Genomic DNA, 11,274 nt, shown 5'->3' on the forward strand with positions numbered 1-11,274 from the left:
AAATATAGTAAAATGTTTTATACATGATCGAGATGTCCTAAATCATTTAAATATAGATTTTGTACTTAATATTAGACTAATACAACCATTAACTAGTATATGTGTTAATTTAGATTTACTATCCATCACTAATCTAAATATTTAATAACATTTATTATTTTCAAATGTTATTATTAAATGTTGAACTTATCTTCTTTTGCAATTCCTGCCCATTCTTACTTAAGAACTCTTAGGAACTAACATAAAAAAAAGGATAAAAATAAAATAAAATTTCAACCTACATAACAACAATTGTTTTATAAATAACTACTAATGTATGGTTATGATTACTTATCCAAAGTTTAATTGCGAACATAAGTGAGCATATGAACAAGTGTATCAAGTTTAATTCAATTCTTCAAGTGATTGCAATTGATATTTTCTTGTTATTATAAAGTATAATAGGATCTTTTAAATCATGATCTAAACCTTTGGTTGAGAACTACAACGCAATTATTTAAATAAAACATAGCCAAATATGAACTTTTTTGCTAAGATACTAAGAGTATAATATTTTCAAAAATATATTAACAACGTTGTTGGAGTAGTGTTCATAATGTACTCTGAGGTGTGGAGTGCGAAAATGGCTAGTTGGTGTTTGCGGGTGCCATTGTTTCCTTTGCTCAGGAAAGCTCCCTTTACAGTAGCACCCGCTTTTGGGAAGAATAAGAGAAGGACACGATTCCATTGCTGTTGTTCTACTTCTTCACAGTCATGGCAACCTTCACGAAAGAAAAAAGTTGTAATGCGCGTTGCATATGTTGGCACCAATTACCGAGGTCCAATTTCCTAGCATACCCTGTTGTTCCTATCTTTGTTTAAAGCACCAATATTCTCGTACTACGATGCCCTTTTTCGTCTCGTGTCTAATTTCTTGTTTGCTTGTTTGTTTTTCACTCTTCATTCAGGTCTCCAAATGCAGCACGATGAACATTTTCTCTCCAGTATGATTCTTTTTGCTTGTCCTTATTGCTCTATGCATATGGGGTTGAGAAGAGAAAGAACAAGACTTTTTTTTTTTTTTTTGAGTCTAAGATGTTTGTAGAAATGCTCTACCTAGGGAGGGGGAGGAATGAAATTTATTTAAAAAGTAGTTTCTTTTTTTTAATTTGAAGGATTCTTGAAAATTTAGTAAAAACTTGTTACTTTTAAATCTTTTACTCTTCGTGTTTGGTGTCAACGCATTAGTGACTAGGAAGTACTGTGTGTTCCAGGAGTACTAACAAAAACATACTACAAAATCATGAAGAAAGAGTGAAATCATACAATTTTGTGATTTTCAAAAAAAATTAGCTAATAATAAAGGAGACGATTAAGAGAGTAAGTTAAAGAGTGTGTTATTAGCATTTCTCTTATCTGTATTGGCTGTATAATGTAAATTTGTAGAGTACATGTGTGGTTCAATCCACCTAGCTAGTTGGGTCGACCGTTTCTAAAGTGTTGTGATTTAAAAAAAATGAAGCTATTGAGAAAGAACTAGAAACTGCCGTATTCAAGGCTGGTGGCATTCGTGAAAGTAATTTTGGGGATCTGCAGAAGATTAAATGGGCTAGAAGCAGCCGGACTGACAAAGGAGTAATTTGTGAACTGTCGTTTTGATTTGTATTGTGTACTATTCTGATTTTGGTGCATATGTAGTCTGATTTTTCTATTTGATGCTGTCTATATATTAGGTTCACTCTCTTGCAACAATCGTATCCTTTAAAATGGAAATCCCGGAGAATGCTTGGAATGGAGACCCTTATGGCTTTGGCCTTGCAAATTATGTTAACTCTTATCTTCCCTTTGATATCAAAGTTTTAAGCATTTTGCCCTCACAAAGGTAAGGCTTGGAATGGATATCATTTTTCAGTATTCATAATATGGAGTAATCTCTGAACTGAAATCTGTTGTGATGTGAACATTTTATATAATGATAATGTACTGCATATCATATTTCAATTTTTAATGATAGACTTGTGAGGTCCGGCTGCTCTTTGGTGGTCCCTTTCTCTAATTATTTGATTTATGTCTTTGACCTAGGAGCTTTGATCCCAGGAAGGAATGTGCTTGGCGAAAGTACTCCTACCTTCTTCCTGCTGAAATTATTGGTATTCAAAGCGATTCCAGCAATGATGAAATTGATTACCACATATCAGAGTTCCATGATATTCTCAATGTATTTGAGGTGTGGTATTCTAGTCTCACTTTCCCTCCCTTATCTGTTAAAAGAAAAACCTCCATTTATTTTGGTTCTTAATTACTAATGCTACTCCGTCTGTTTCTTTTTAAGTGTAGTTTAAGTTTATTTTCGACAAACCATGAATTGTAAACAATGTTCTTGATCTTAACAAGGTATTTATAAGATTTTCTATTTTACCCTTTTCGTTTTTACATCACAATAAATACATATATGCAAAAGATTAGGTGAAGAGTCAAAGAGTACAGATGACAACAAAGTAATTATTATTGTGATAAATTTTAAAAATGACAGTTAAACTGAAACAAAAATCTTTCAAAAGTCTGTGAATTGAAAAGAAACAATGAGAGTAGTAATGAATATTTTTTTCCCCTGTTATTAGTTAATTTCTGATGGTTCATACATGTATTAATATATCACATTATTGTCTCCTTCCTTACCCAACATTTTGTATGGACCCAGCAGTTAGTTTAAAAGCGTAACATAAACAAAACATTCACTAGTTCTTCCTCTTTCTGTTATCAGTTTAACTAGATGGTTTTTTAGTTGGGACATGGATGCCAGATGGCTGTGTTTCCTGAAAGTGTGCTAGAAATTTTAGATTTTTGACTATATTAGGATCAGGCTTTCTGATATTTTATGTTGTTTCTCTGATATTAGTGTTACTATCTATAATTGTCTTTCATAGGGGGAACATCCTTTCCATAACTATACGGCTAGGGCTAAGTACAGGAAACATTTTCCTAATAAGCAATTGTCATCAAAGAGTGTAGAGAGGTTGCCACCATATGAGTCTGAATGTGAGTACAGTGATGAGGAAGAAAATTTTGAAATTGACGAGGCATTTACAGAAAATATAGAGTGCCGAAGCCAGAAGTGTTCAGAAACTCATAATTTTGGTAAACCTGTTGTTGGCTCTAGCAATAAGAATGGAAATAGATTGCCTGGCCAAGACTCTAGATTGGTTGCTCGTGCTAGATGGTTATATGAACCTGATGAAGCAGACAGATTAAGTGCTTCCCATTTCAGAAAAGTTTTTCAGTGCTCTTGTGGAAAGCTGGAAACATCACTGGGATATAATTACATAGAGATATCCATACAGGGAGAGTCATTCATGTTGCATCAGGTATTTCTTATCTTTGCCCCATATTAGTCCTCTCTAACTTTTTTATTCTTAGAGAATACCCCAGGATTAAGGTTCACATGCATAGACACTAGTATGCATTTTTGTTGTAAACTTTTTATGCTTTACTTGTATTGATTTATGAAAATTCTGGATAACTTAGCCCCCTTTGATCTAAGCAATTTATTATACCCACAGTATTTAATGAAGTTGATTTTATTTCCTAGTTGCTATTTGATTACTTAATATGAAAGTTGATATTCTGACAAATGATGAAGTTGCATATACTATTGCAATACCTGGTTATTCAGTAAGGATCATGATTGACCAACTAACCTCTATTTGCTTGTTTTAGTCATGGCATGATCTGTCAAACCTTAAATGAGATTTTGGCATCCACTGTCATTTTGTTTCCATGTATTGAATTAAATTGTTGATGTATTCTGCTTCCTTGTTTTTATAACCTTTGTGATTTGACCTTTTATACTCTAACCAGATAAGAAAAATGGTTGGGACAGCAGTGGCAGTTAAACGCAAGGTACTGCCAAAAGATATTATAAAGCTATCACTGGCAAGGTTCTCAAGAATTATACTACCCCTTGCACCTTCAGAAGTTCTAATATTAAGGGGAAACCGATTCTCAATAAGAACAAGGCCAGGAAATGTGACAAGGCCTGAAATGCAGGCAATGGTGGAATCAGAAGAAATTAACAAGGCAGTGGATGGCTTTTACACATCAGTTATGCTACCTCAAGTTTCAAAATTTTTGGACCCATCAGGATCTCCCTGGGAAGAATGGATTGAGAAATTGGATGCTTACACAAGCATACCAAATGATCAGCTGGATGAGGTCAGGAAGGCTTGGAATTTGTTACAAGAAAATCTCGAAAGTAGAACCAGCATTCAGAGGAGGTGATTGTTCTTCCTATTCTGAATTTGGTTGCTTAACCCCTCAATTAAAGTTTCCATGGGCTAGCACCTGAATTTTTCTATTCTGCTCTTGCTATTAGGTGAAGAAGGAATTCAATACTTTTGTTCTGATTGTCCTGCGCTATTTATTCAGCCTACTTGGTCTTGGATCTATCAATGGATAATCATGTTTGCTCAATACTTTTAGTTCTGAAAGAATTTATAGTCAAAGATGAGTTTTAATTATTTGGTTTGAATGCCCTGTGGAAATGATTCCTGAAGAATTCATCAAGTTGAACATATGAGCAATAAATGACAACTTCAGAGGCTGAAAATTTCTCTAGTCAATGATAATAACCTTAGCTACATACAAACAGATTGAATAATCTCTCATACTGAGTTAGAGATGAGGGTTGATTTCTGACCAATAATAAAAGAAGAAATTGCATTAGATCCTCAACGGTCATTCTAAATATATTCTCACCTTCTCTAATTTTAAAATAAATGCACATCTCAATTATATTTTTAATAAAATGATTTACACATTTTCTAATTTTAATATGGAAAGTTTTTTTTTAATGTTTTGAACTAATGACATTTGTTTTTCTTATATATTTAATAAAGTGACACTTACATCTATTATTTTATTTTAAAATAACATATTTCTAAAACTTTTAAAAAATTAAAAAAAATATAAAAATATAAAAACTAAAGAATTTTCTTATAAACAAAAAATTAATGATTTTATTATATAGATTATTTTTTTTCCATTTTTTCCAGTGTCTTAACTGATATCATTGTGAGGTTAATTCATGATTTTCAAAAACTTGTGTTGTATGACTACCATGTGTGCAAACTTATCCGATCAACCATGGGCACAATATCACATTTGAGGAAAATCTTTATAAGAAAAAAATTACATTATATATCCCTTATGTTATTAATAAAGTAGTAATCATACTCTTTATTATGTTCATATTTGTAATAAAATTATATGTAAATAGAATACTAATTTAATCATTATATTATTTATTTTTATATGATTTTTTTTTTTACAATTTGATAAGACAAGTGAATATATATTTTTCATAAATTATACTTAAACCATTAATTTTTTTCGTTTAAAAAAATTATTTTTTTTGTCTATTTTAGAACTGAAAAAAAAACGTGGTGTCATTAGAATGTATTTCTTCCCAGTATGACAAAATTTCAATGTAAATCTATAACTAATATTAATTTAAACATTCATTATAATAATACAAGAATAGCAAAGCAACCAAATTTACACAACTAAAAACAGGAGTATCAAAATTGCACAATTGCAATTAATAATTTTTTTAAGAAAATACAAATCCAATTAAAAAAAATCCTTGAAACACCTAGTAATTAATTAATTAAACCGAAAATTAAAATAGAGCGAAAGAAAAAGTACGATAATTGCACTATTTAACGTGAGCGTACCACGAAGATGTTATGTTGGCAGTGCATAGCATAATAGATTGAGTTGAAAGAAAGTTTGGAAAATGATGAGTAACTGTGTTTCTTCTTCTCCTCACTTTCTTTCAGTTCCAACTCGTGTAAGACAGAGCAAAAGATCCACTTTGGTAGCAATGTTATTCCCTTCTTGTTCTTTGCCATATCTGCTTCTGCCTCCAACTGTTTTCAATTGCTTCTGCTCTTCCACTCACTCTCTTCCAACCCCTTCTAACAAATGGGAACCTTTCCTCAAGAAAAAGGTTGTAATGAGGGTTGGATATGTTGGAACAGATTTTAGAGGTAACCCTCTAGCCCTTTTCTTTCTTCTTTCAAATTTCATTTCTTTTTTTAAAATCTGGCTAATTTGATTTCATGGGGTTATTTGCAGGCCTGCAGATACAACGGGATGAACACACATTATCCAGTAAGACCATTTTTCTCTATTATCTTGTTGGTTATGGTAGAAAATCTCCCATTAAAGTATTAGTTCTTGTTTGAAAATTGAAATTATGAAGATGGATGTAGCTCATTAATGTAGGCAAGTGTTTTTGGAATTTGGAATCATGTTGTGTTATGAATATGGCCTAACAGGTACTGTGGTGAAATTCAAATGTGTGTTTGTTATTTGAATTTATACATAGTTTGATTCTTTAAAGTAAACTCTGACTGCTGGCATATATATACTTAAGCCTATGTGTGTGAATCAATGGAGTGTTGCTAAAGTATTAGAATTTTGACATGATGTAGCTATTGAGAAAGAACTGGAAACTGCGATTTTCACTGCCGGTGGCATGCGTGATAGTAATTTTGGGGACTTGAACAAAGTGAAATGGGGCCGCAGTAGCAGAACTGATAAAGGAGTGAGTAACCTTCTTGAAGTTCTTGTTATTCCTTTTATGAATTGGTTTTGTTGTTGTTATTGTGTTTTTACATATCTTCATTTTTTTCCCACTTGTATGATTTGCTTGTGTAGGTCCACTCTCTGGCAACAGTGATATCCTTTAAGATGGAAATCCCTGAGAATGCATGGAAAGGTGATGACTATGGCATTGCGCTAGCAAACCGCATTAACTCTTATCTTCCTTATACCATCAGAGTTTTTAGCATTCTGCCTTCAACGAAGTAAGATATCTCTGGCTGGTTATATATATACATTGTAATGCTTGATTTCTTGAGGTTGTTTCATAATTGAATTTCTCTTCTCGTATGCTGATTGGTATGCATACGTACTTGTGGTTCGATAGATTAAATGATTTTTTTTCCTGCATCTCATTATTTGTCCATTCTTAATGATATTTGATTAGGGATGCTACCCTAACATTTGTCACTAGGAAATTGATAATGTTAATATAGGAAAATTAATTTACAATTGACTGCTCAACTACGATCTTAAAGGATATATGAGCTCTTACTTCTGAACCCACTTTATAAGTACACGTGACGTGACACATCTATGTCTGCTTCTATTCAGTATGAAAATTGAAAGCCCAATTTGTTTCACAAATCATGCAAGTGTTATACAAATCCTGTATGCTTAGTTATGTATATAATTAAAAATGTTCAGATTAAATTGTCATCCGTGGGAAAATTATAACAGCAACCAAAGCCATTTCCCCACCGTGTGGGAATAGAACTAACCGGTGGGATTATGCACAAAGAAAAAAAAATATTTTCTTTCGGACTATTGGTACGACTTATGTTTTTTTAGATGACTCACAAATTGCAAGTGTTCCTTGATTTTCAATTACTGCTGCTCTCTTACAGTTACTTATAGCTTTATAGTTTTGGCTTGTTTTAGGAGATTTGATCCTAGAAGGGAGTGCAATTTGCGGAAATATTCTTATCTCCTCCCTGCTGATATAATAGGAATCCAGAGTCATTTTAGCAAGGATGAAATTGATTTTCATATTTCAGAGTTCAACAGTATACTTAATGTTTTTGAGGTATACTCATTTTCATTTATGTTTTTGTTTAGTTGCTGAATGGTTTTTCCTGACATAAATTCTCTAGTATAGATCTCAGTTTCTATCAAGTGCTGCTTCTAACTTTATTTGCTGTATTTTCAATCTGTGTATAGGCCAAACCTAATTGTAATGGGCGATTGTTTATGTATTGTTAACAAGAGAAGAAGATCATTGATACACAATGTTTAGAGCTAATTAAAATAACACATTCCGGAGGTTTGTTGTAATTAAGCTGTATTTTCTCCTTTTTTATGTTACACAAAAGTCTCTAATTTTTGTGACCTTGTTACAGTTGCACTCCCTCCTTGCAAATGGTGTTAGCTCCATTTAGAATAAATTACTGAGACACCCTTTAAAGCTTGATGTAATTACACCAACACAAAATTTCTGAACTTTTCTGATCTGGTTATAGTTGTATCCCTCCCTAGCAAACAATGTTAACTTTGTTTACTATTCACATTATGTGATCTGCACGTGATTTTTAATGAAGTTTTTAATGTAAAAAGTGTCATTATCTCCTTCATTAAACAACCATGGCCCTGCAGTTTGAAGTATTGGACACCTTGTGCGTTTTCTCCTTCACTATATTTGTGGACAATCTGTTTTCTCTGTTTGTAGTAGGTATTTTTGAGAGGGATTTTTTAATTCTGGGCTGGGTCAATGGTGGCGATTTTCAAAATTTGTAATGCATTTTGTTTGAACAATGTTTTGTAAGAAACATTTGTGGTCCATATATGGCATTCTACCACAGGATATGAGACAGAGGTATTGTATGTTAGTTTTGTAAAATATAGGGGGTACCTGTATAATATTTGTAAAACATAGAATACTTGTGAAATAATTTTAATCGTTCAAGGGGTATGTGTGAAAACTAATTGAAAAAAATAGTGATTTTAAAGGAGTCATATATATAGTAGGGGAGGCTAAAGTAATGATTTTAAAGTTGTAATTGGCTCTAATTTTTAAAATCAGGTATTTATTTACTTTTTGTATTCGCTGATGTTATTATTGCAGGGAGAGCATCCTTTCCATAATTATACTGTTCGATCTAAGTACAGGAAAAAATACCAAGTAAGGCAATCATCTGGAAGTGATGTCATGTCAGACAGATTAGGATCATCTAGTTTGGCATCAGGTTTTGAATCAGAGAGTGACGACAGTGATGATTATGATTTTGTGGATGGCAGTCCAACCACATTAAGTGATAAGGAAGAGAGCCACAAGCCTCCAGAGTCTAGTGAATCCAATGGCTTGAGTAGTCAAAACTCTAATGTAGTAGTTCGTGCAAGATGGCTACACGAACCAGATGAGAAAGATAGATTAAATGCTTCCCATTTCAGAAATGTTTTTCGTTGTTCTTGTGGGAAGTTGGAAACATCTATGGGATATGATTATGTAGAGATCCATATATGGGGGGACTCGTTCATGTTACATCAAGTAAGTCTTAGTTGATTCTGACTCCTAAGAGTTTAATTTTGACACACTGTTAATTTAAATCTTTATTACATGACTGGTGGTCCTTTATGATATGACCATTCATAACCTTAATTTTTGCGTGCCTATAGGACATAATTCAAATAGGATTTGTTTCTTCATTCTTGGAATTTGACTAGTGGTCCTTTATGACTTCAACACTGGGGTTTCTTAACTGGACACTTCGGTGTGTTTGCTGCATTCATACATTCTTCTCTTGAAATATTTAGTATTCTGATAACCAGTTCTACATTGGGTATCTAAACACTGTAAAGGGCTGTACATTGGGCACTTTTCTATTCAAATAACAAAATATAGCTTTATGCACTTCTTGGTTCCGATGACCTGTTTTACATTAACCTTAATCACACAATCACACTAACTGAATGACTAATCAGATACGCAAAATGGTTGGGACTGCTGTGGCTGTAAAGCGCAAGTTAATCCCAAAAGACGTCATTTCGGTGTCACTCAACAAGTTTTCACGGATTGTCCTCCCACTTGCTCCACCAGAAGTTCTGATTTTGAGGGGAAATGCTTTCAAAATGAGATCAAAAGCTGGAAACTTTACACGGCAAGAAATGGTGTCTATGGTTGAATCAGAACAAATTCTCAAAGCAGTTGATGAGTTCTACACGTGTGTTGTCTTGCCTGAAGTGTCGAAGTTCCTAGACTCATCAAACTCTCCTTGGGAAAAATGGGTTGAGAATTTGGAAAACTATTCAAGCATTCCAGATGGTGAGTTGGATGAAGTCAGAAAGGCTTGGAAGACATGGAGGGAAAATTTCAGGGTAAAGTCAGCGTCAGACACACAGTGAATCATGGTATACATGTCCTATTTGTACCCACATTTTATCTGTTCTGCTTTGTGGGCCAACTGCATTTTCTTTTCTTGTTCTGCTTGCTTGATCAAATCATCCATGGCCATTCTTATTGTTTGCCAAGATGTAGTGTAGGGAATGAAAATCATGCCACATTTAGTCAAGTCAATTGAACACAGCTACATGCAAAGCTGTGTAGATAATGAAGTTTTGTTTTCAATTGCTAATTGCTAACTAAATTCCTTTTCCATTTCAGTGGGATGAAATGAAAGGCTACACAAGCCAAGCCAAGCCTATGCACCACTCCATCGCTCTCAAGAAAGGTATGGCTGATTCTAACTTTCCAGTTTCCACCATATGTTACATGCACAGACTATATATGAGATATGTGTAATTTGAATCATTAAAAATAAGATAAAATGAGCATGTTATTTGATAAGTTTCGTGAAAATTGCAAAGAAAAGGAGACAATAAGTCGTTCCTATGGTCCCAGGAGAATTTTCTTACGTTCTATTCAGTATTAAATCAGCTCTTTTCTTAGAGTAACAAAGTTTTCCCTTTACGTAAGAGTACCATTTTGAGTGTTTGAACTTTGAAGAGTTGCTGCAAAGGGTTCTCAGCTATGCTCAAACTTACCATTTCAGCTACATACCTCTTGCAGGACCAATTGGGGATGCGAATAGGTTAGTCAATCCATTGGATGCCTACAGGGTATCCTGTTATAGCCTCTCTCGTGTATGTGACTTGACCTTTGTTCATTTTTTAAATGAGTTAGGTTAATTTGTACTTTTAAGCTCATATAGCTAAAATTTCATTACAAGCTTCTTTTTGTAGAGACCAAACTATTTTTTATTGACGACAGTTCTATCCGATCCAGGTATAATCACTGGGGACGATTAAATTCTCTTTTAAAATATTTAATACAATGCACATCTAAAGTTTAAACTTGAGAAAACTAGTAAAGTAGATCTACACTTTCAGTAGTTCATATTATTGAATGTTTACAAAGTTACTTTCTCTCAATGACTGATTTATTTAGATAAACTAATATATACCTACTATATTACTACTATTTGTAAACATAACTGGTAGAAATTGAATCATCATACTCAAAATGTCCACTGTGTGAATGGATGGATAGAAATAGAAGATGTGAATCAAAGTAAGAAATAGCATGGAAATAAACATTTTTAGTTAGAAAAGTATTGAACAAAACAACAAGTGAAGGAAAATAGACGAAAAATAAGATAAAAAATAGTGGATCTTGCATATATTAATTTATCAACTCAT

The 11,274-nt window shown here is 33.1% G+C and overlaps 2 protein-coding genes across 3 annotated transcripts; both read left to right on the plus strand.

The window, feature by feature from the left end:
• Positions 1–336: 336 nt before the first annotated feature.
• On the plus strand, positions 337–4,496 carry LOC137823417 (putative tRNA pseudouridine synthase). The gene is made up of 8 exons (XM_068628535.1): positions 337–818; positions 948–983; positions 1,502–1,614; positions 1,713–1,861; positions 2,062–2,206; positions 2,907–3,344; positions 3,838–4,253; positions 4,352–4,496. The coding sequence occupies exons 1-8, from the start codon at positions 596–598 to the stop codon at positions 4,353–4,355; spliced, it is 1,524 nt and encodes a 507-aa protein (XP_068484636.1). The 5' UTR covers positions 337–595; the 3' UTR covers positions 4,356–4,496.
• Positions 4,497–5,723: 1,227 nt separating this feature from the next.
• LOC137823419 (putative tRNA pseudouridine synthase) lies at positions 5,724–10,939 on the plus strand. Of its 2 annotated transcripts, none has more exons than XM_068628537.1 (9): positions 5,724–6,026; positions 6,115–6,150; positions 6,474–6,586; positions 6,700–6,848; positions 7,525–7,669; positions 8,705–9,127; positions 9,562–9,987; positions 10,241–10,307; positions 10,629–10,939. In XM_068628537.1, exons 1-7 carry the CDS (start codon positions 5,774–5,776, stop codon positions 9,979–9,981), a joined length of 1,539 nt encoding a protein of 512 aa, XP_068484638.1. In that variant the 5' UTR covers positions 5,724–5,773; the 3' UTR covers positions 9,982–9,987; positions 10,241–10,307; positions 10,629–10,939. The 2 variants fall into 2 exon arrangements, with proteins under 2 accessions (XP_068484638.1, XP_068484637.1); XM_068628536.1 differs by having other exon boundaries at positions 10,646–10,939.
• The last annotated feature ends 335 nt before the right edge of the window (positions 10,940–11,274 follow it).

Source organism: Phaseolus vulgaris, chromosome 8, assembly GCF_000499845.2.
Source record: "Phaseolus vulgaris cultivar G19833 chromosome 8, P. vulgaris v2.0, whole genome shotgun sequence".
In the NCBI taxonomy this organism is placed as follows: domain Eukaryota; kingdom Viridiplantae; phylum Streptophyta; class Magnoliopsida; order Fabales; family Fabaceae; genus Phaseolus; species Phaseolus vulgaris.

Coding starts and splice junctions, on each gene's coding strand:
- LOC137823417 (XM_068628535.1), top strand. CDS start 596: ATGTACTCTGAGGTGTGGAGTGCGAAAATGGCTAGTTGGTGTTTGCGG. Junction 984..1,501: donor CGATGAACATTTTCTCTCCA/GTATGATTCTTT, acceptor AAAAAAATGAAG/CTATTGAGAAAGAACTAGAA. Junction 1,615..1,712: donor GCAGCCGGACTGACAAAGGA/GTAATTTGTGAA, acceptor TCTATATATTAG/GTTCACTCTCTTGCAACAAT.
- LOC137823419 (XM_068628537.1), top strand. CDS start 5,774: ATGATGAGTAACTGTGTTTCTTCTTCTCCTCACTTTCTTTCAGTTCCA. Junction 6,587..6,699: donor GTAGCAGAACTGATAAAGGA/GTGAGTAACCTT, acceptor TTGCTTGTGTAG/GTCCACTCTCTGGCAACAGT. Junction 7,670..8,704: donor GTATACTTAATGTTTTTGAG/GTATACTCATTT, acceptor TTATTATTGCAG/GGAGAGCATCCTTTCCATAA.